Source organism: Apteryx mantelli, unplaced genomic scaffold (genome assembly GCF_036417845.1).
Source record: "Apteryx mantelli isolate bAptMan1 unplaced genomic scaffold, bAptMan1.hap1 HAP1_SCAFFOLD_305, whole genome shotgun sequence".
NCBI lineage: Eukaryota > Metazoa > Chordata > Aves > Apterygiformes > Apterygidae > Apteryx > Apteryx mantelli.
In genome coordinates this window covers 668-18,947 of record NW_027118657.1, presented here as the reverse complement: position 1 = coordinate 18,947, position 18,280 = coordinate 668, and the positions used below count along the sequence as shown (strand labels likewise).

Here is an 18,280-nt window from a genome sequence, read left to right as displayed (position 1 = left end):
CGCCCCCAGGAGGCCACTCCCACAAGGCCACGCCCCCATCCCTCCTGCCTCTTCCCCTGCCTCCTTCTTTCCTGGACTGGGGCTGCCCCCTTGTTGTGGTTGCTCTGCTCCAGGTGGGGGACCTGGTGGCCACGCCCACCCCGGAGGCCACTCCCACAAGGACACGCCCCAGATAAGGCCACGCCCCCCTCCTGCCCCTTCCCCTGCCTCCTTCCTTCTTGGACTGGGGCTGCCCCCTTGTTGTGGTTGCTCTGCTCCAGGTGGGGGACCTGGTGGCCACGCCCCCCCGGAGGAGGCCACTCCCCCAGGAGGCCACTCCCACAAGGACACGCCCCAGATCAGGCCACGCCCCCCTCCTGCCCCTTCCCCTGCCTCCTTCCTTCTTGGACTGGGGCTGCCTCCTCTTGTGGTTGCTCTGCTCCAGGTGGGGGACCTGGTGGCCACGCCCCCACGATGAGGCCACGCCCCCATGGAGCCACGTCCACCACCCAGGCCACGCCCCCCCTGCCTCTTCCCCTGCCTCCTTCCTTCCCAGGATGGGGCTGCTGCCCCCTGTTGTGGTTGCTCTGCTCCCTCCTGGGCATGGCCCCTCCCACAGCCCTTGGGTGGCCCATGGGAGCCTGGTGGCCACACCCACAAGGGTGTACACGCCCCCTATGGATCCACGCCCACAGGGAGACCACACCCACAAGGGTGGACACGCCCCCAAGGTGGCCACACATCCCCCCAAGGAGGGGGACTGTGGCCATGGCCACACCCCCAAGGAGGCCACGCCCCCACCTGGAGCCACACCCGCAATGGGGGACACGCCCCTGCATAAGCCACGCCCCCACACCCCCACCTGGGGAGGCCCCTCCCACCCGCAGCCCCCCCCTGCCGCATCCGGGGGGGGCTCTGCCTGGGTTCCTGGTGGCCACGCCCCCTGCCCGAGGCCACGCCCCCAGGAGGCCCCTCCCACTTGGAGGCCCCGCGCCCCCTTTGCAGGAAAGCAGGGGGTGGGGCCTGGCTTGGCCCCGCCCTCCCCTTCCTTATGGTGCTCTGGGCGGGGCCGGTGAGGGGGCCACACCCCCTCCCTGCACCCACGTGTGAGGGTGGGCGGGGCTTCCCCCTGACCCCGCCCCCTTCCTCCTCCTCCTCCTCCCCCCTGGGAGCCGCGCTGGGCGCGCCCAGGTTGGGGGGGGTGGGGAGGGGTCATGACCCCGCCCCCCGGCCCCGCCTCTGACCTCGCTGGGAAAGGTCAGAGGTCAGCCCCGCCCGCTTGAGGAGGGGGGGGCGGAGCCGATGCGGGAGCCACACCCCCCCTGCAGGGCCAGGAGGAGGGGGAGGAGCTGCAGGTCACGTGACCCTCCCCCAAGCCCCGCCCACCCACCCACCCCCTCCCACCACAGAAGGGGGCGGGGCCATCTGTAGAGCGGAGGCCCCCCGATTGGCTGGCTCCGGGCGTGGGGGCGGGGCCGAGGTGGGCAGGGGGAAAGGGGGCGGGGCTGCCTACGCAAACGAGGCCTATGCAAACGAAGGGGGGGCGGGGCTGACCGAGCTATGCAAATGGGATGGGTGGGTGGGGCTATGCAAATGAGGGGCGGGGCCCGCTGTACATAGGGGCGTGGGGGGAGTTTTAGGGGGGATTTTGGGGGTTATTTGGGTTGTTTTTTTTTTACCGTTTTCGGGGATTTTTTCGGGGGGGTTTCGGAGGGGCCCGACCCCCCCCTCCCCCATCCTGCTGGGCGGGACTTGGGGGGGGGAGGGGCCGCCCCGGATGCCTGGGCCCTCCGCGAACCCCCGGGGGGGGGGGTGGGGGGGGTGGGAGGGGGAGGGGGGCGGGAGGGGAGAGACCCCTCCCCCCTCCCCCAGGACACGGACGAGTTAATAATTAATAATTAATTAATAATAATTAATAAAGAAAGGCCCGGAAAGGAAGCTGCCGCCGTGCTGGGGGCTACTGGGAGGGAACTGGAGGGGACTGGGAGGGACTGGGGGCGACTGGGGGGGCTGGGAGGGGACTGGCAGTTACTGGGAGGGAACTGGGGGCTACTTGGAGGCACTGGGGGGTTACTGGGAGGCACTGGGGGGTTAGTGGGAGGCACTGGGACGAGACTGGGGGCTACTGGGAGGCACTGGGGGGTTAGTGGGAGGCACTGGGAGCTACTGGGAGGCACTGGGAGAGGGCAGGGGGCTACTGGGGGGCCCTGGGGGCTACTGGGCAGGGATTGGGATGAGACTGGGGGCTACTGGGAGACACTGGGAGGCACTGGGGGGTTACTGGGAGGCACTGGGGGGGTACTGGGGGGCACTGGGAGAGGGCAGGGAGCTACTCGGGGGCCCTGGGGGCTACTGGGAGGCACTGGGACAAGACTGGGGGCTACTGGGAGACACTGGGAGGCACTGGAGGGTTACTGGGAGGCACTGGGATAGGGTAGGGAGCTACTGGGGGCCCTGGGGGCTACTGGGCAGGGACTGGGGGGTTACTGGGGGTTACTGGGAGGCGCTGGGGGGTTACTGGGGGTTACTGGGAGGTGCTGGGGGTTTACTGGGAGGCACTGGGACGAGACTGGGGGCTACTGGGAGACACTGGGAGGCACTGGGGGGTTACTGGGAGGCACTGGGAGAAGGTAGGGAGCTACTGGGGGCCCTGGGGGCTACTGGGCAGGGACTGGGGGGTTACTGGGGGTTACTGGGAGGCGCTGGGGGGTTACTGGGGGTTACTGGGAGGTGCTGGGGGTTTACTGGGAGGCACTGGGACGAGACTGGGGGCTACTGGGAGTCACTGGGAGGCACTGGGGGGTTACTGGGAGGCACTGGGAGAGGGCAGGGGGCTACTGGGGGGCCCTGGGGGCTACTGGGCAGGGATTGGGATGAGACTGGGGGCTGCTGGGAGACACTGGGAGAAGACTGGGGGCTACTGGGAGACACTGGGAGGCACTGGGGGGTTACTGGGAGGCACCGGGAGAGCCTGGGAGCTACTGGGGGGCCCTGGGGGCTACTGGGCAGGGACTGGGGGGTCACTGGGGGTTACTGGGAGACACTGGGGGGTTACTGGGAGGCACTGGGACGAGACTGGGGGCTACTGGGAGACACTGGGAGACACTGGGGGGTTACTGGGGGTTACTGGGAGGCGCTGGGAGGGGCCGGGCTGGCGCCGGCGCGGGTCGCGTGCCTGGGCCGGGCGCCCAAGCGCTGAGCTCAGCGTTGCCGCACAGCTGGCGCCGCCGGGGCCACATCTGGAGCGGGGGGGGGGAGGGGAGGGGCCGGCACGTGACGGGGCCCAGGCGTCCGGGAGGCCCCCGCTCTCCCCCCTCCCCTCCCCCCGCCCAAGGGGGCCCAGGCGTCCGGGCGCAAACAACAGTCGGTGGAGCAGAAGGATCGAACGCGGCTTTTTTATTGATAGGAAGGGCCCAGGCGTCCGGGCGGCGTCGCTCCACGCGGGGGCCCAGGCGTCCGGGTTCCTCACTGGTTCTTACTGGGCGGCGCTGGGGAGCCCTTGGGGCGCAGGCGGGTGCTGGGGGCGGCCGGGGGGGGCTTCGGCCGCGCTGCCGCCTCCAGGCTCTGGCTCAGCTGCACTGCCCGCCGCTGCCGGGGGGGGGGGGGAGGGAGGGAGTCAGCGGGGCCCAGGCGTCCGGGGAAGGGGCCCAGGTGTCCGGAAAAGGGGCCCAGGCGTCCGGGAAAAGGGGCCCAGGCGTCCAGGGAAGGGGCCCAGGTGTCCAGGAAGGGGCCCAGGCGTCCGGGGAAGGGCCCAGGCGTCTGGGGAAGGGGCCCAGGCGTCCGGGGAAGGGGCCCAGGCGTCCGGGAAGGGGCCCAGGCGTCCAGAAAAGGGGCCCAGGTGTCCGGGAAAAGGGGCCCAGGTGTCCGGGAAAAGGGACCCAGGCGTCCGGGGGAGGGGCCCAGGTGTCCGGGAAAAGGGGCCCAGGCGTCTGGGGAAAGGGGCCCAGGTGTCCGGGAAAAGGTGCCCAGGTGTCCGGGAAAGGGGCCCAGGTGTCCGGGAAAAGGGACCCAGGCATCCGGGAAAGGGGCCCAGGAGTCCGGGGGAGGGACCCAGGCATCCGGGGAAGGGGCCCAGGCGTCCGGCCCCCCCCCATTACTCACTGCAAAGGCCTCATTCTCCTGCAGCCGCCGAATTTGTCCCTTCCACAGTGGAGCTGGGCGGCCATCTTGGGGGGGGGGGGGAAAGAGGGGCGTCAGGGCCCAGGCGTCCGGGCGGCCCCCACCCCACCTCCGGGGGGGAGCAAGGCCCCCCCCCGCCCCCCACGAGGGACCCAGGCGTCCGGGCAGCTTCTCACCCACGAAGGACCAATCCGGGAGGTCGCGCAGGGGCCCGTAACCGGCCGTGCTGGGGGCGAAGCCCTGCCTGGGGGGGGGGAGGGGGGAGAATGAGGGGCCCAGGCGTCCGGGGAGACCCGGTCCATCCCCATCCCCACACACCCAGGGGGCCCAGGCATCTGGGGAAGGGGCCCAGGCGTCTGGGAAGGGGCCCAGGTGTCCAGGGAAGGGGCCCAGGTGTCCGGGAAGGGGCCCAGGCGTCCGGGAAGGGGCTCAGGCATCCGGGAAAAGGGCCCAGGCATCCGGGAAAAGGGCCCAGGCGTCCGGGAAGGGGCCCAGGCATCCGGGGAAAGGGCCCAGGCGTCCGGGAAAGGGGCCCAGGCATCCGGGAAAGGGGCCCAGGCGTCCGGGAAAGGGGCCCAGGCGTCCGGGAAGGGGCCCAGGCGTCCGGGAAGGGACCCAGGTGTCCGGGGAGGGACCAAGGCGTCCGGGTGAAGGGACCCAGGTGTCCGGGAAGGGGCCCAGACATCCAGGGAAGGGGCCCAGGTGTCCGGGACGACACCCCTCCCCCCCCACAGCCCCCCTCGCCCCTCCCCCCCCCCGGGGGGCCCAGGCGTCCCGGCTCACTCCACTCTCCATTGGCCCATGCGCTGGTGGGGGCGGGGCAGGGCGCTCTGCGTCCGGGCCCGGAGCTCCGCTGGGGGAGGGAGGGGCGGGGCGAGGTTGGGGGCGGGGCCAAGATAGCCACGCCCCCTTTCAGACCCCGCCCCTGCACTCATCGCCCCGCCCCCCTACAACTCTCCTTTCCCCCCCCACCTTGTCCCCCCTCACCCCTTCGCACTCCCCCTTTTTGGCCCCCTCCCCCGCGCCGTAGCCCAGCCCGGCCCCTCCCTAAGCCACGCCCCTCCCCTAGGCCCCGCCCCCGGACCAGGCCCCGCCCCCACCCCCCGCCGCGGTCGCCCCGGCGCTACCGATCCGCATGATCCTGCGCGCCGCCATGGCCTCGGCCGGAAGTTGCGCCGCCCGCCGGAAGCAGCTCCGCAGGGAAGCCGGAAGTGGCCGCCGCCGCGACGTCACAGAGGCGGGCGCCGCCATAATGCCGTACGGCAGCGGCGCGGGCGCCGCCATCTTGTCCCTCCCGCCATCTTGGCGGCGCCCGCTACTTACGGCGGCCGCGCGGCGCCAAAACGCGCAGCGCTTCCCCCCCTCCCCCCCCACCCCAAGACAGACGGACAGAGGGGGAGGTTTTTGGGGCGCAATGGGGCTTTATTGGGGCGCCTCAGCCGAGCGTGTCCTTCCAGGGGCGCTTGGGGGGCGGCGGGGCGGCGGGCGCCGGCCGCTCCAGCGGGTTCTGGGCGAAGGTCTGGCGCAGCGGCCCTGGGGGGAACAGACGGACGGACGGACACGTGAGCCGGGGGGGGGGGGTGTCGTGCAAGAGAGACCCCCCCTCGTGCAAGAGAGACCCTCGTGCAAGACCCTCGTGCAAGAGACCCTTGTGCAAGAAAGACTCTTGTGCAAGAAACCCTTGTGCAAAACCCTTGTGCAAGAAAAACCCTCGTGCAAGACCCTCCCTTGTGTGAGACCCTTGTGCAAGAAAGACTCTTGTGCAAGAGAGACCCTCGTGCAAGACCCACCCTCGTGCAAGACCCTCGTGCAAGAAAAACCCTTGTGCAAGACCCTCCCTCATGCAAGACTCTCCCTTGTGCAAGACCCTCGTGCAAGAAAGACCCCCTGTGCAAAATCCTCCCTCGTGCAAGACCTTTGTGCAAGAGACCCTTGTGCAAGACCCTCGTACAAGACCCACCCTTGTGCAATAGACCCTCATGCAAGAGACCCTTGTGCAAGAAAAGCCCTCGTGCAAGACCCTCCCTTGTGCAAGACCCTCGTGCAAGAGAGACCCTCGTGCAAGAAACCCTTGTGCAAGAGAGATCCTCGTGCAAAAGACCCTTGTGCAAGACCCTCTTATGCAAGACGCTCGTGCAAGAGAGACCTCATGCAAGACCCTCCCTCGTGCAAGACCCTCGTGCAAGAAAAACCCTTGTGCAAGACCCTCCCTCATGCAAGACCCTCCCTCGTGCAAGACCCCCCCTCGTGCAAGAAAGACCCTCGTGCAAGACCCCCCCTCGAGCAAGCCCCCCCCGCCGTCGTGCGAGGCGCCGCTCACCCTTGGCGGCCAGGGCCAGGTGGTTGCGGAGCCGCCACTCGCGCCGCTCGCGCTGCTGCGCCGCCTGCGCCTCCCGCCAGTCTGCGCACGGGGACACACGCGGGCGTCACCCCGGGCGAGAAACCCCCGCGCGCGACACCCCCCTCGTGCAAGAAAACCCCCCTCGTGCAAGAAACCCTCGTGCAAAAAACCCCCCTTGTGCAAAACCCCCTTGTGCAAAACCCCTCGTGCAAAACCCCCTCGTGCAAAACCCCCTTGTGCAAAACCTCCTTGTGCAAAACCCTTGTGCAAAACCTCCTTGTGCAAAACCCCCTTGTGCAAAACCCCCTTGTGCAAAACCTCCTTGTGCAAAACCTCCTTGTGCAAAACCCCTTGTGCAAAACCCCCTTGTGCAAAAACCCCTTGTGCAAAACCCCTTGTGCAAAACCTCCTTGTGCAAAACCTCCTTGTGCAAAACCCCCTTGTGCAAGAAAACCCCCCTCGTGCAAGAAACCCTCGTGCAAAAAACCCCCCTTGTGCAAAACCCCCTTGTGCAAAACCCCTCGTGCAAAACCCCCTCGTGCAAAACCCCCTTGTGCAAAACCTCCTTGTGCAAAAACCCCTTGTGCAAAACCTCCTTGTGCAAAACCCCCTTGTGCAAAACCCCTTGTGCAAAACCCCTTGTGCAAAACCCCCTTGTGCAAAACCTCCTTGTGCAAAACCCCCTTGTGCAAAACCCCTTGTGCAAAACCCCCTCGTGCAAAACCTCCTTGTGCAAAACCTCCTTGTGCAAAACCCCCTTGTGCAAAACCTTCTTGTGCAAAACCTTCTTGTGCAAAACCCCTTGTGCAAAACCCCCTTGTGCAAAACCCCCTCGTGCAAAACCTCCTTGTGCAAAACCCCCTTGTGCAAAACCCCTTGTGCAAAACCCCCTTGTGCAAAACCCCCTTGTGCAAAACCCCCTTGTGCAAAACCCCCTTGTGCAAAACCTCCTTGTGCAAAACCTCCTTGTGCAAAACCCCCTTGTGCAAAACCCCCTTGTGCAAAACCCCTTGTGCAAAACCCCCTTGTGCAAAACCCCTTGTGCAAAACCCCCTTGTGCAAAACCTCCTTGTGCAAAACCCCCTTGTGCAAAACCCCCTTGTGCAAAACCTCCTTGTGCAAAACCCCTCGTGCAAAACCCCTCGTGCAAAACCTCCTTGTGCAAAACCTCCTTGTGCAAAACCCCTTGTGCAAAACCCCTTGTGCAAAACCTCCTTGTGCAAAACCCCCTTGTGCAAAACCCCCTTGTGCAAAACCCCTTGTGCAAAACCTCCTCGTGCAAAACCCCTTGTGCAAAACCCCCTTGTGCAAAACCTCCTTGTGCAAAACCCCCTTGTGCAAAACCCCTTGTGCAAAACCCCCTTGTGCAAAACCCCTTGTGCAAAACCCCCTCGTGCAAAACCCCCTTGTGCAAAACCCCCTTGTGCAAAACCTCCTTGTGCAAAACCCCCTTGTGCAAAACCTCCTTGTGCAAAACCCCCTTGTGCAAAACCCCTTGTGCAAAACCTCCTTGTGCAAAACCCCCTTGTGCAAAACCCCTTGTGCAAAACCCCCTCGTGCAAAACCCCCTCGTGCAAAACCCCTTGTGCAAAACCCCCTTGTGCAAAACCCCTTGTGCAAAACCCCCTTGTGCAAAACCTCCTTGTGCAAAACCCCTTGTACAAAACCCCCTTGTGCAAAACCTCCTTGTGCAAAACCTCCTTGTGCAAAACCCCCTTGTGCAAAACCCCTTGTGCAAAACCCCCTTGTGCAAAACCTCCTTGTGCAAAACCCCCTTGTGCAAAACCCCTTGTGCAAAACCCCTTGTGCAAAACCCCTTGTGCAAAACCTCCTTGTGCAAAACCCCCTTGTGCAAAACCTCCTTGTGCAAAACCTCCTTGTGCAAAACCCCCTTGTGCAAAACCCCTTGTGCAAAACCCCCTTGTGCAAAACCCCCTTGTGCAAAACCCCCTTGTGCAAAACCCCTTGTGCAAAACCCCCTTGTGCAAAACCCCCTTGTGCAAAACCTCCTCGTGCAAAACCCCCTTGTGCAAAACCCCCTTGTGCAAAACCTCCTTGTGCAAAACCTCCTTGTGCAAAACCTCCTTGTGCAAAACCCCTTGTGCAAAACCCCCTTGTGCAAAACCCCCTTGTGCAAAACCTCCTTGTGCAAAACCCCCTTGTGCAAAACCCCTTGTGCAAAACCCCCTTGTGCAAAACCCCCTTGTGCAAAACCTCCTCGTGCAAAACCCCCTTGTGCAAAACCCCCTTGTGCAAAACCTCCTTGTGCAAAACCCCCTTGTGCAAAACCCCTTTGTGCAAAACCCCCTTGTGCAAAACCTCCTTGTGCAAAACCCCCTTGTGCAAAACCCCCTTGTGCAAAACCCCCTTGTGCAAAACCTCCTTGTGCAAAACCCCCTTGTGCAAAACCCCCTTGTGCAAAACCTCCTCGTGCAAAACCCCTTGTGCAAAACCCCCTTGTGCAAAACCCCCTTGTGCAAAACCTCCTTGTGCAAAACCCCCTTGTGCAAAACCCCCTTGTGCAAAACCTCCTTGTGCAAAACCCCCTTGTGCAAAACCTCCTTGTGCAAAAACCCCTCGTGCAAAACCCCCTTGTGCAAAACCTCCTTGTGCAAAACCTCCTCGTGCAAAACCCCCTTGTGCAAAACCCCCTTGTGCAAAACCCCTTGTGCAAAACCCCCTTGTGCAAAACCTCCTTGTGCAAAACCCCTTGTGCAAAACCCCTTGTGCAAAACCTCCTTGTGCAAAACCCCCTTGTGCAAAACCCCCTTGTGCAAAACCCCCTTGTGCAAAACCCCCTTGTGCAAAACCCCTTGTGCAAAACCCCCTTGTGCAAAACCTCCTTGTGCAAAACCCCTTGTGCAAAACCCCCTTGTGCAAAACCCCCTTGTGCAAAACCTCCTTGTGCAAAACCCCCTTGTGCAAAACCCCCTTGTGCAAAACCTCCTTGTGCAAAACCCCCTTGTGCAAAACCCCTTGTGCAAAACCTCCTTGTGCAAAACCCCTCGTGCAAAACCCCCCCAATGCAACACCCCCCCCGGTGCAAAACCCTTTTGCAACCTCCTCGTGCAAAACCGCTCGTGCAAACCCCTCGTGCAACCCCCCGCGCGCGTGCAACGCCCCCCCCGCGTGCGCTCACCCTTGCGGAGGGTCTGGAGGAGGCCGGGGGCGGCGGCGGGGGCGGCGGGGGGGGCGGGGGGCGGCGGGGGGGGCAGGCCGAGGCGGGCGCGCAGCCCCGGCACCCGCAGCAGCCCCACCTGCGCCAGGCTCACGGCGTTCGACGTCGCCCAGTACGTCAGGATGGCCTGGGGGGGGGACGGGGACGGACACACGGACGCAGCGCGGGGAGGGGGGGGGGGTCACGGCCTCGTGCGAGGAACCGGCCCCCTCGTGCGAGGGAGCGTCCTCGTGCGAGGAATCGTCCTCGTGCAAGGAACTGCTCTTGTGCAAGGAATTGCTCTCGTGCAAGGGAGCATCCTCGTGCAAGGAATTGCTCTCGTGCAAAGAAACATCCTCGTGCAAAGAATTGCTCTTGTGCAAGGGAGCGTCCTTGTGCAAGAGTGTGTCCTTGTGCAAGGGAGCATCCTCGTGCAAGGAACTGCTCTTGTGCAAAGGATCATCCTTGTGCAAGGAATTGTCCTCGTGCAAGGAATTACTCTCATGCAAAAGATGATCCTTGTGCAAAGAATTGCTCTCGTGCAAAGAAGCATCCTCATGCAAGGAACTGCTCTTGTGCAAGGGAGCGTCCTTGTGCAAGAGTGTGTCATCGTGCAAGGGAGCATCCTCGTGCAAGGGAGCATCCTCGTGCAAGGAATTGCTCTCGTGCAAGGAAGCATCCTCGTGCAAGGAATTGCTCTCGTGCAAGGGAGCGTCCTCGTGCAAGGAACTGCTCTCGTGCAAGGAATTGCTCTCGTGCAAGGGAGCATCCTCGTGCAAGGAATTGCTCTTGTGCAAGGAACTGCTCTTGTGCAAGAGTGTGTCCTCGTGCAAGGGAGCATCCTCGTGCAAGGGAGCATCCTCGTGCAAGGAGCATCCCCGTGCAAGGAATCGTCCTCGTGCAAGGAACTGCTCTTGTGCAAAGAATTGCTCTCGTGCAAAGAAACATCCTCGTGCAAGGAAACATCCTCATGCAAGGAATTGCTCTTGTGCAAGAAATTGCTCTTGTGCAAAGAGCGACCCTCGTGCAAGGGAGCGTCCTCGTGCAAAGAAACATCCTTGTGCAAGGAACTGCTCTCGTGCAAGGGGGCATCCTCGTGCAAAGGAGCATCCTCGTGCGAGGAACCAGCCTCGTGCGGGGAATTGCTCTTGTGCAAAGGATCATCCTTGTGCAAGGAATCGTCCTCGTGCAAGGAACAGTCCTTGTGCAAGGGAGCGTCTTTGTGCAAGGAACTGCTCTAGTGCAAGAGACCGTCCTCGTGCGAGGAATCGCTCTCGTGCAAGGAACGATCCTCGTGCAAAGGAGTGTTCTGCAAGGAATTGCTCTCGTGCAAGGAACTGCTCTTGTGCAAGGAATCGTCCTCGTGCAAGGAATTGGTCTTGTGCAAGAGAGCATCCTCAGGCAAGGAACGTGCAAAGGAGCATCCTTGTGCAAGGAACTGCTCTTGTGCAAGAGAGCAGCCTCGTGCGAGGGAGCGCTCTGGTGCAAAGGATGGTCCTCGTGCAAGGGAGCGTCCTCGTGCAAGGAATTGCTCTCGTGCAAGGAATCGCCCTCGTGCAAGGAATCGTCCCCGTGCAAGGAATCGTCCTCGTGCAAGGAATTGCTCTCGTGCAAGGAATCGCCCTCGTGCAAGGACTCTTCCCCGTGCAAGCCCCGCCCCCACGTGCAAGCCCCGCCCCCTCGCAAAGCCCCCCCTCCGTGCAAGCCCCACCCCGGGCCACCAAGCCCCACCCCCATGTGCCAAGCCCCGCCCCCTCGCCCCAAGCTCCACCCCCCTTTGTGCCCCCCTCACTCACCACGGGGAAGAGGAGGAGCAGGAGGCGGAGCAAAGCCCCGCCCCCACGCACAAGCCCCGCCCCCTCGCCCCACAAGCCCCGCCCCCCCCTTTGCGCCCCCCCCTCACTCACCGCGGGGAAGTGGAGGATGAAGGGCAGGAAGAGGAGGGGCAGGAGGCGGAGCAACTGCCGGGCCGGCCCCGCCCCCTGGCTCGACACCCCCGTCTCCGCCCCCAGCTGCGGGTGGGCGGGGCCGTGGGTGGGGGGCGGGGCCAGAACCGACCCCACCCCCCATAGAGCACCTATAGCCGCCCCCCCCCACCCGTATAGGAGCGACCAGACCCCTCCCATTATATAGGGTCTATAGGCACCTCCCACCTATGGGGCACCTATAGGGGGTCACCCCAACCCCCTCCCGGTTTCTATAGGGTCTATAGTGTCCCCAAACTTTCTATAGAGCTTACAGGGTTCCTAAAGCTTCTATAGGATCCATAGGGCCCCCAGGGCTTCTATAGGATTCCTGGGGTTTCTACAGGGTCTGTAGAACCCCCACAGTTTCTATGGGGCCCCCCGGGTTCCTACAGGGTCTACAGGGCCCCCAAGGTTTCTATATTGTCCATAGGGCCCCCAGGGTTTCTATAGGATCCATAGGGCCCCTGGGGTTTCTACAGGGCCCCCAGGGTTTCTATAGGGTTTATAGTGCACCCAAGGTTTCTATAGGATCCATAGGACCCCCAGGATTCCTATGGGATCTATAGGGTGCCCAGGTTTTCTATAGCATCCGTAAGGCCCCCAAGGTTTCTATAGGGCCCCCAAGGCTTCTATAGGACTCCAAGGTTTCTATAGCGTCTATAGGGCCCCCAAAGTTTGTACAGGATCCATAGGGCCCCCAGAGTTTCTACAGGGTCTATAAAGCGCCCAGGTTTTCTATAGCATCCGTAAGGCCCCCAGAGTTTCTATAAGGTTCCACAAGTTTTTATAGGGTCTATAAAGCACCCAAGGTTTCTACAGGATCCATAGGGCTTCCAGGGTTCCTGTGGGGTCTATAGGGCCCCCAGATTTTCTATAGCATCCGTAAAGCCCCCAGGGTTTCTATAGGGCCTATAAGATGCCCAAGGTTTCTATAAGGTCTACAGGGCCCCCAAGGTTTCTATGGGATCCATAGGGTGTTCAGGGCTCCTACAGGGTCTATAAAGAGCCCAGGATTTCTATAGCATCTGTAAGGCCCCCAGGGTTTCCATAGGGCTCCAGGGTTTCTATAGGGGCTCCGGGTATTTTTATAGGGCCCTAAGAGCTTCCACAGGGTCTATAGTGCCCCCAAGGTTTCTATAGGGCTCCAAGGTTTCTATCAGGCCCCGGGGGTTTCTATAGGGTCTATAGGGCCCCCAAGGTTTCTATAGGGCTCTAGGGTTTCTATAGGGCCCTGGGGGTTTCTATAGGGTCTATAGGGCCCCCAAGGTTTCTATAGGGCTCTAGGGTTTCTATAGGGCCCCGGGGGTTTCTATAGGGTCTATAGGGCCCCCAAGGTTTCTATAGGGCTCTAGGGTTTCTATAGGGCCCCGGGGGTTTCTATAGGGTCTATAGGGCCCCCAAGGTTTCTATAGGGCTCTAGGGTTTCTATAGGGCCCCGGGGGTTTCTATAGGGTCTATAGGGCCCCCAAGGTTTCTATAGGGCTCTAGGGTTTCTATAGGGCCCTGGGGGTTTCTATAGGGTCTACAGGGCCCCAAGGTTTCTATAGGGCTCCAGGGTTTCTATAGGGCCCCGGGGGTTTCTATAGGGTCTATAGGGCCCCCAAGGTTTCTATAGGGCTCTAGGGTTTCTATAGGGCCCCGGGGGTTTCTATAGGGTCTATAGGGCCCCCAAGGTTTCTATAGGGCCCACAGGGCGCTGGGGCGGGTGCAGGGCGGTACCTCGAGGACGAGCCAGGTGGAGGCGGTGACGAGCAGCGGCAGCAGGTAAAGGGGGTCGGGAGCGGCCAAGTCGGGGAACCAGGCGACGCCGCCGGTGCGGAAACCCGGGACCGGCACCGCCGCCATCCGCCGCAGCGCCACGAAGAAGGAGACGAACACGGGCGCCTGCGAACGACCCCCGGCCCCCCCCCGGAAACGGCGGCGGGGTCACCCGGACGCCTGGGCCCCTCCGGGGAACCTCCCCAAAGGGTCACCCGGACGCCTGGGCCCCTCGCCCGGACGCCTGGGCCCCTTCCCCGGACGCCTGGGCCCCTCGCCCGGACGCCTGGGCCCCTTTTCCCAGACGCCTGGGCCCCTTCACCCGGACGCCTGGGCCCCTTACCGGACGCCTGGGCCCCTTCCCCGGACACCTGGGCCCCTTCCCGGACGCCTGGGCCCCTTTTCCCAGACGCCTGGGCCCCTCCGGGGAACCTCCCCAAAGGGTCACCCGGACGCCTGGGCCCCTCGCCCGGACGCCTGGGCCCCTTCCCCGGATGCCTGGGCCCCTCGCCCGGACGCCTGGGCCCCTTCCCGGACGCCTGAGCCCCTTTTCCCAGACGCCTGGGTCCCTTCCCCGGACGCCTGGGCCCCTTTCCCGGACGCCTGGGCCCCTTCCCGGACGCCTGGGCCCCTTTTCCCGGACACCTGGGCCCCTTCCCCGGACGCCTGGGTCCCTTCCCCGGACGCCTGGGTCCCTTCCCCGGACGCCTGGGCCCCTTTCCCGGACGCCTGGGCCCCTTTTCCCGGACACCTGGGCCCCTTCCCCGGACGCCTGGGTCCCTTCCCGGACGCCTGGGTCCCTTCCCCGGACGCCTGGGCCCCTTCACCCGGACGCCTGGGCCCCTCGCCCGGACGCCTGGGCCCCTTCCCGGACGCCTGGGCCCCTTCCCCGGACGCCTGGGTCCCTTCCCGGACGCCTGGGCCCCTTCCCCGGACGCCTGGGCCCCACCTGCACCAGGGGCACCAGGAAGCCCCGCAGCGGGTTGACGTCATGAGCCTTCTGATAGGCCGCCAGCTCCGTGTAGGCCAACGTCACTGCAAAGGGGGGGGCGGGGCCAAGGTGGGGGCGGGGCCAGCTGCAGCCCCACCCCCAGCACCAGGCCCTGCCCCCTCCCAGAAGCCCCACCCCCTGCAAAAGGCTCCACCCCCAGCCTAAAGCCCCACGCCTGAGGCCCCGCCTCCCCACCCCAATAAGCCCCACCCCAATAAGCCCCACCCCCTTTGCAGAGGCCCCACCCCCTCTCCATAAGCCCCACCCACTCCACCTCTCCCCCAGCTAACAGAGGGCTGCAGCCCCGCCTCTATTCCCCTCCTTAGCCCCACCCCCTTGTAGGCCACACCCTCCCAGAGGCCACACCCCCAGAACCCTTCTGAAGCCCCACCTCCTTCCCACAGGCCACGCCCCTCTCTGAAAACCACACCCCTCCCACATAGGCCCCGCCCCCTCCACCTCCCCCCAGCCCAGCAGCCCCTGCACCTCCCCTTCACCCCCCCTCTGTGTAGCCCCACCCCCTTTCTGGAAGCCACGCCCCATTCCCCCATAGGCCACACCCCCCTCTCCAGACCTCCCCTTTCCTCCACCCCCATGGCTCCACCCCCTTCAAGGCCACACCCCTCCCTGGAAGCCCCACCCCCCCTCTACCCCTCCCCAGCCAGCAGCCCCCTGCACCTCCCAGAAGCTCCACCCCCTCCCAGCAGAGCCCCGCCCCCTCTTGTCAGCCCCGCCCCCTCCCGGTGGCCCCGCCCCCTCCACCCCCAAAAGGCCTCCCCAGGCCAGCAGCTCCCCCCTTGCACCTCCCAGAAGCCCCGCCCACCTCCCAGCAAAGCCCTGCCCACCTCCCAGCTGAGACCCCGCCCCCTCCCGGCATAGCCACGCCCCCTCCACAGTGGCCCCGCCCCCTCCCCCCAAAGGCCTCCCCAAGCCAGTAGCTCCCCCCCGCAACAACTCCTCCCTCTCCCAGCAGAGGCCCCGCCCCCTCCTGTCAGCCCCGCCCCCTCCCAGCAGAGGCCCCGCCCCCCATCCACCCCCATCCCCTCCCCAGGCCAGCAGCTCCCCCCCCCCGCAGCAGCCCCCCCCCCGGCAGAGGCCCCGCCCCCCATGGGGCAGAAGCCCCGCCCCCCTCTCCGCGGCAGAAGCCCCGCCCCCCCGGCCGGGCAGAGGCCCCGCCCACCTTGCCGGGGGTCGCCGCGGCGGCGGGCGTCGCGCAGGCGCTGGCCCAGGCGCTGCAGGTGGGGCAGGTGGGGGGCCAGGCGGGCGGCCTGCCGCTGCGCCCCCAGGAGCAGGGGCAGCAGGGCCACCCGCGCCCCCGCCGTGCCTGCCCCACAGAGGCCCCGCCCCCCCCGGGGCGATGACGTCATCACCCGGCCCCCCACGGCGGTGAGGTCATCGCCCGCTCCCTGCCCCATAGACGCTTCCCCGGGGGGGTTCCTGCCCCAGAGCGTCCTCCCAAGAGATTCTCCTGCCCCATAACCACCTCCTGGGAGCCCATCCTGCCCCATAGAAAGTTCTCCAGCCCCATAGGAAGACTCTCCACCCCCATAGGGACACCCCCAGCCCCACAGCGACCCCCCCAGCCCCATAGGGACCTCCCCAGTCCCATAGGGACCCCCCCAGCCCCATAGAAATGCCCATCCTATCTACCTAGGAATGTTCTCCACCCCCATAGGGCCCCCCTCCTGCCCCATATGGACCCCCGAGCCCCGTAGCGACCCCCTCAGCCCCATAGAAGACCCCCAGCCCCATAGAGATGCCCACCTTACCTACCCTAGGAACGTTCTCCAGCCCCATAGGGACATGCTCAACCCCCACAGGGCCCCCCTCCTGCCCCATATGGACCCCCCAGCCCCATAGCGACCTCCCCCAGCCCCATAGCGATCCCCCCAGTCCCATAGAAGACCCCCAGCCCCATAGAGGACTCCCAGCCCCATAGAAATCCTCATCCTACTTATCATAGGGAAGTTCTCCACCCCCATAAGGCCCCTCTCCTGCCCCATATGGACCCCCCAGCCCCATAGCGACCTCCCCCCAGCCCCATAGTGATCTCCCTAGCCCCATAGAGATGCCCACCTTACCTACCCTAGGAACGTTCTCCAGCCCCATAGGAACATGTTCAACCCCCCTAGGGCCCCCCTCCTGCCCCATATGGACCCCCCAGCCCCATAGCAACCCCCCCAGCCCCATAGCGACCCCCCCAGCCCCATAGAAGACCCCCAGCCCCATAGAGATCTTCATCCTACCCACCATAAGGAAGTTCTCCACCCCCATAGGGAGGTTGTCCACCCCCATAGGGCCCCCCTCCTGCCCCATATGGACCCCCCAGCCCCATAGCGATCCCCCCCAGCCCCATAGTGACCTCCCCAGCCCCATAGCATCCCAACCCTACCTACCATAGGAACGTTCTCCAGCCCCACACAGACACTCCCCAACCCCACAAGGCCCCCCTCCTGCCCCATATGGACCCCCCAGCCCCATAGTGCCCTCCCCCAGCCCCATAGCGCCCCCCCCAGCCCCATAGAGAACTCCCAGCCCCATAGAGATCCTCATCCTACCTACCATAGAGAAGTTCTCCACCCCCATAGGGCCCTTCTCCTGCCCCATATGGACCCCCCAGCCCCATAGCGACCCCCTCAGCCCCACAGCGACCCCCTCAGCCCCATAGAAGACCCCCAGCCCCATAGAGATCTTTATCCTACCCACCATAAGGAAGTTCTCCACCCCCATAGAGAGGTTCTCCACCCCCATAGGGCCCCCCTCCTGCCCCATATGGACCCCCCCAGCCCCATAGCGACCCCCCCAGCCCCATAGCGATCCCCCCAGCCCCATATAGGACCCCCAGCCCCATAGAAACGTCCATCCTACCTACCATAAGGACGTTTTTCACCCCCATAAAGAAACACTTCACCCCCATAGAGCCCTTCTTCTGCCCCATATGGACCCCCCCAGCCCCATAGCGACCTCCCCCAGCCCCATAGCGCCCCCCCCGCCCCATAGAGGACCCCCAGCCCCATAGAGATCCCCATCCTACCTACCATAAGGAAGTTCTCCACCCCCATAGGACCCTTCTCCTGCCCCATATGGACCCCCCAGCCCCATAGCGACCCCCTCAGCCCCATATGGACCCCCCAGCCCCATAGCAACCCCCCCAGCCCCATAGCAACCCCCCCAGCCCCATAGCATCCCAACCCTATCTACCATAGGGACGTTCTCCAGCCCCATAGGGATGTTCTCCACCCCCATAGGGCCCTTCTCCTGCCCCATATGGACCCCCCCAGCCCCATAGCGACCTCCCCCCAGCCCCATAGCGCCCCCTCGCTCACCGAGGGCGATGGCGCCCCACCAGGGCAGCCCCCCGTCGAGGTGCAGCGTCTGCAGCAGGTTCTGCACCAGCCCCACGGGGCTGTAGCCGCCCAGGCCCAGCTCCTCCAGCCCCACGGCGGCGTCCCCCTGCCCCATGGCGGCGGCGGCGGCGGCGGCATCGGCCGCGTCCCCCCCCTGCCCCACGGCGGCGGCGGCGGCGGCGCCTTCTTCCGCGGGGGCTGTGGGGGGCTGAAATGGGGGGATGGGGGGGGGAAGGGGGGGTAAGGGGGCTGCCCCATAGATGCTCCCTCCCCTGAGCCCCCCCCCAATCCTGCCCCATGGATCCCCAAGATGCCCCCCGTTCTGCCCCCCAGACCCCCATTTTCGCCCCCCGAGCCCCATTTTTGCCCCCAGACCCCCATTCTGCCCCCCAGGTCCCCCAATCTGCCCCCCAGAGACCCCGTTCTGCCCCCCACCTGCCCCCAGACCCCCATTTCTGCCCCCCAGACCCCCATTATGCCCCCCAGACCCCCATTTTTGCCCCCCAGGTCCCCCAATCTGCCCCCCACCTGCCCCCAGACCCCCATTTTTGCCCCCCAGGCCCCCCAATCTGCCCCCCAGAGACCCCTATCTGCCCCCCAGAGACCCCCCTCAAACCCCCA

General features: G+C 64.8%; 2 protein-coding genes across 2 annotated transcripts; both read right to left on the bottom strand.

Moving 5' to 3' along the window:
* Positions 1-3,394: 3,394 nt before the first annotated feature.
* On the bottom strand, positions 3,395-5,397 carry LOC136996250 (large ribosomal subunit protein mL52-like). Its single transcript, XM_067317178.1, has 5 exons — positions 5,226-5,397; positions 4,882-4,951; positions 4,275-4,342; positions 4,081-4,145; positions 3,395-3,567 (listed from the first exon to the last, which is right to left on the bottom strand). The coding sequence occupies exons 1-5, from the start codon at positions 5,380-5,382 to the stop codon at positions 3,445-3,447; spliced, it is 483 nt and encodes a 160-aa protein (XP_067173279.1). The 5' UTR covers positions 5,383-5,397; the 3' UTR covers positions 3,395-3,444.
* A 102-nt stretch (positions 5,398-5,499) lies between these two features.
* On the bottom strand, positions 5,500-17,867 carry LOC136996251 (mitochondrial inner membrane protein OXA1L-like; the record flags this gene model as incomplete). The annotated part of the gene is made up of 8 exons (XM_067317179.1): positions 5,500-5,631; positions 6,419-6,499; positions 9,579-9,744; positions 11,504-11,608; positions 13,283-13,447; positions 14,271-14,356; positions 15,493-15,636; positions 17,639-17,867. Coding segments are annotated over 8 exons (1,074 nt in total), but the record flags the coding sequence as incomplete, so codon positions are not given.
* Positions 17,868-18,280: the final 413 nt, after the last annotated feature.

Bases quoted from the DNA above. Each gene is read 5' to 3' on its own strand.
- LOC136996250 (XM_067317178.1), bottom strand. From the start codon at position 5,382: ATGGCGGCGCCCGCGCCGCTGCCGTACGGCATTATGGCGGCGCCCGCC. The intron at 4,343-4,881 runs GTGAGCCGGGAC...CCCCCCCCCCAG, and splicing joins ATGGGCCAATGGAGAGTGGA to GCAGGGCTTCGCCCCCAGCA. The intron at 3,568-4,080 runs GTGAGTAATGGG...CCCCCCCGGCAG, and splicing joins AGGAGAATGAGGCCTTTGCA to CGGCGGGCAGTGCAGCTGAG.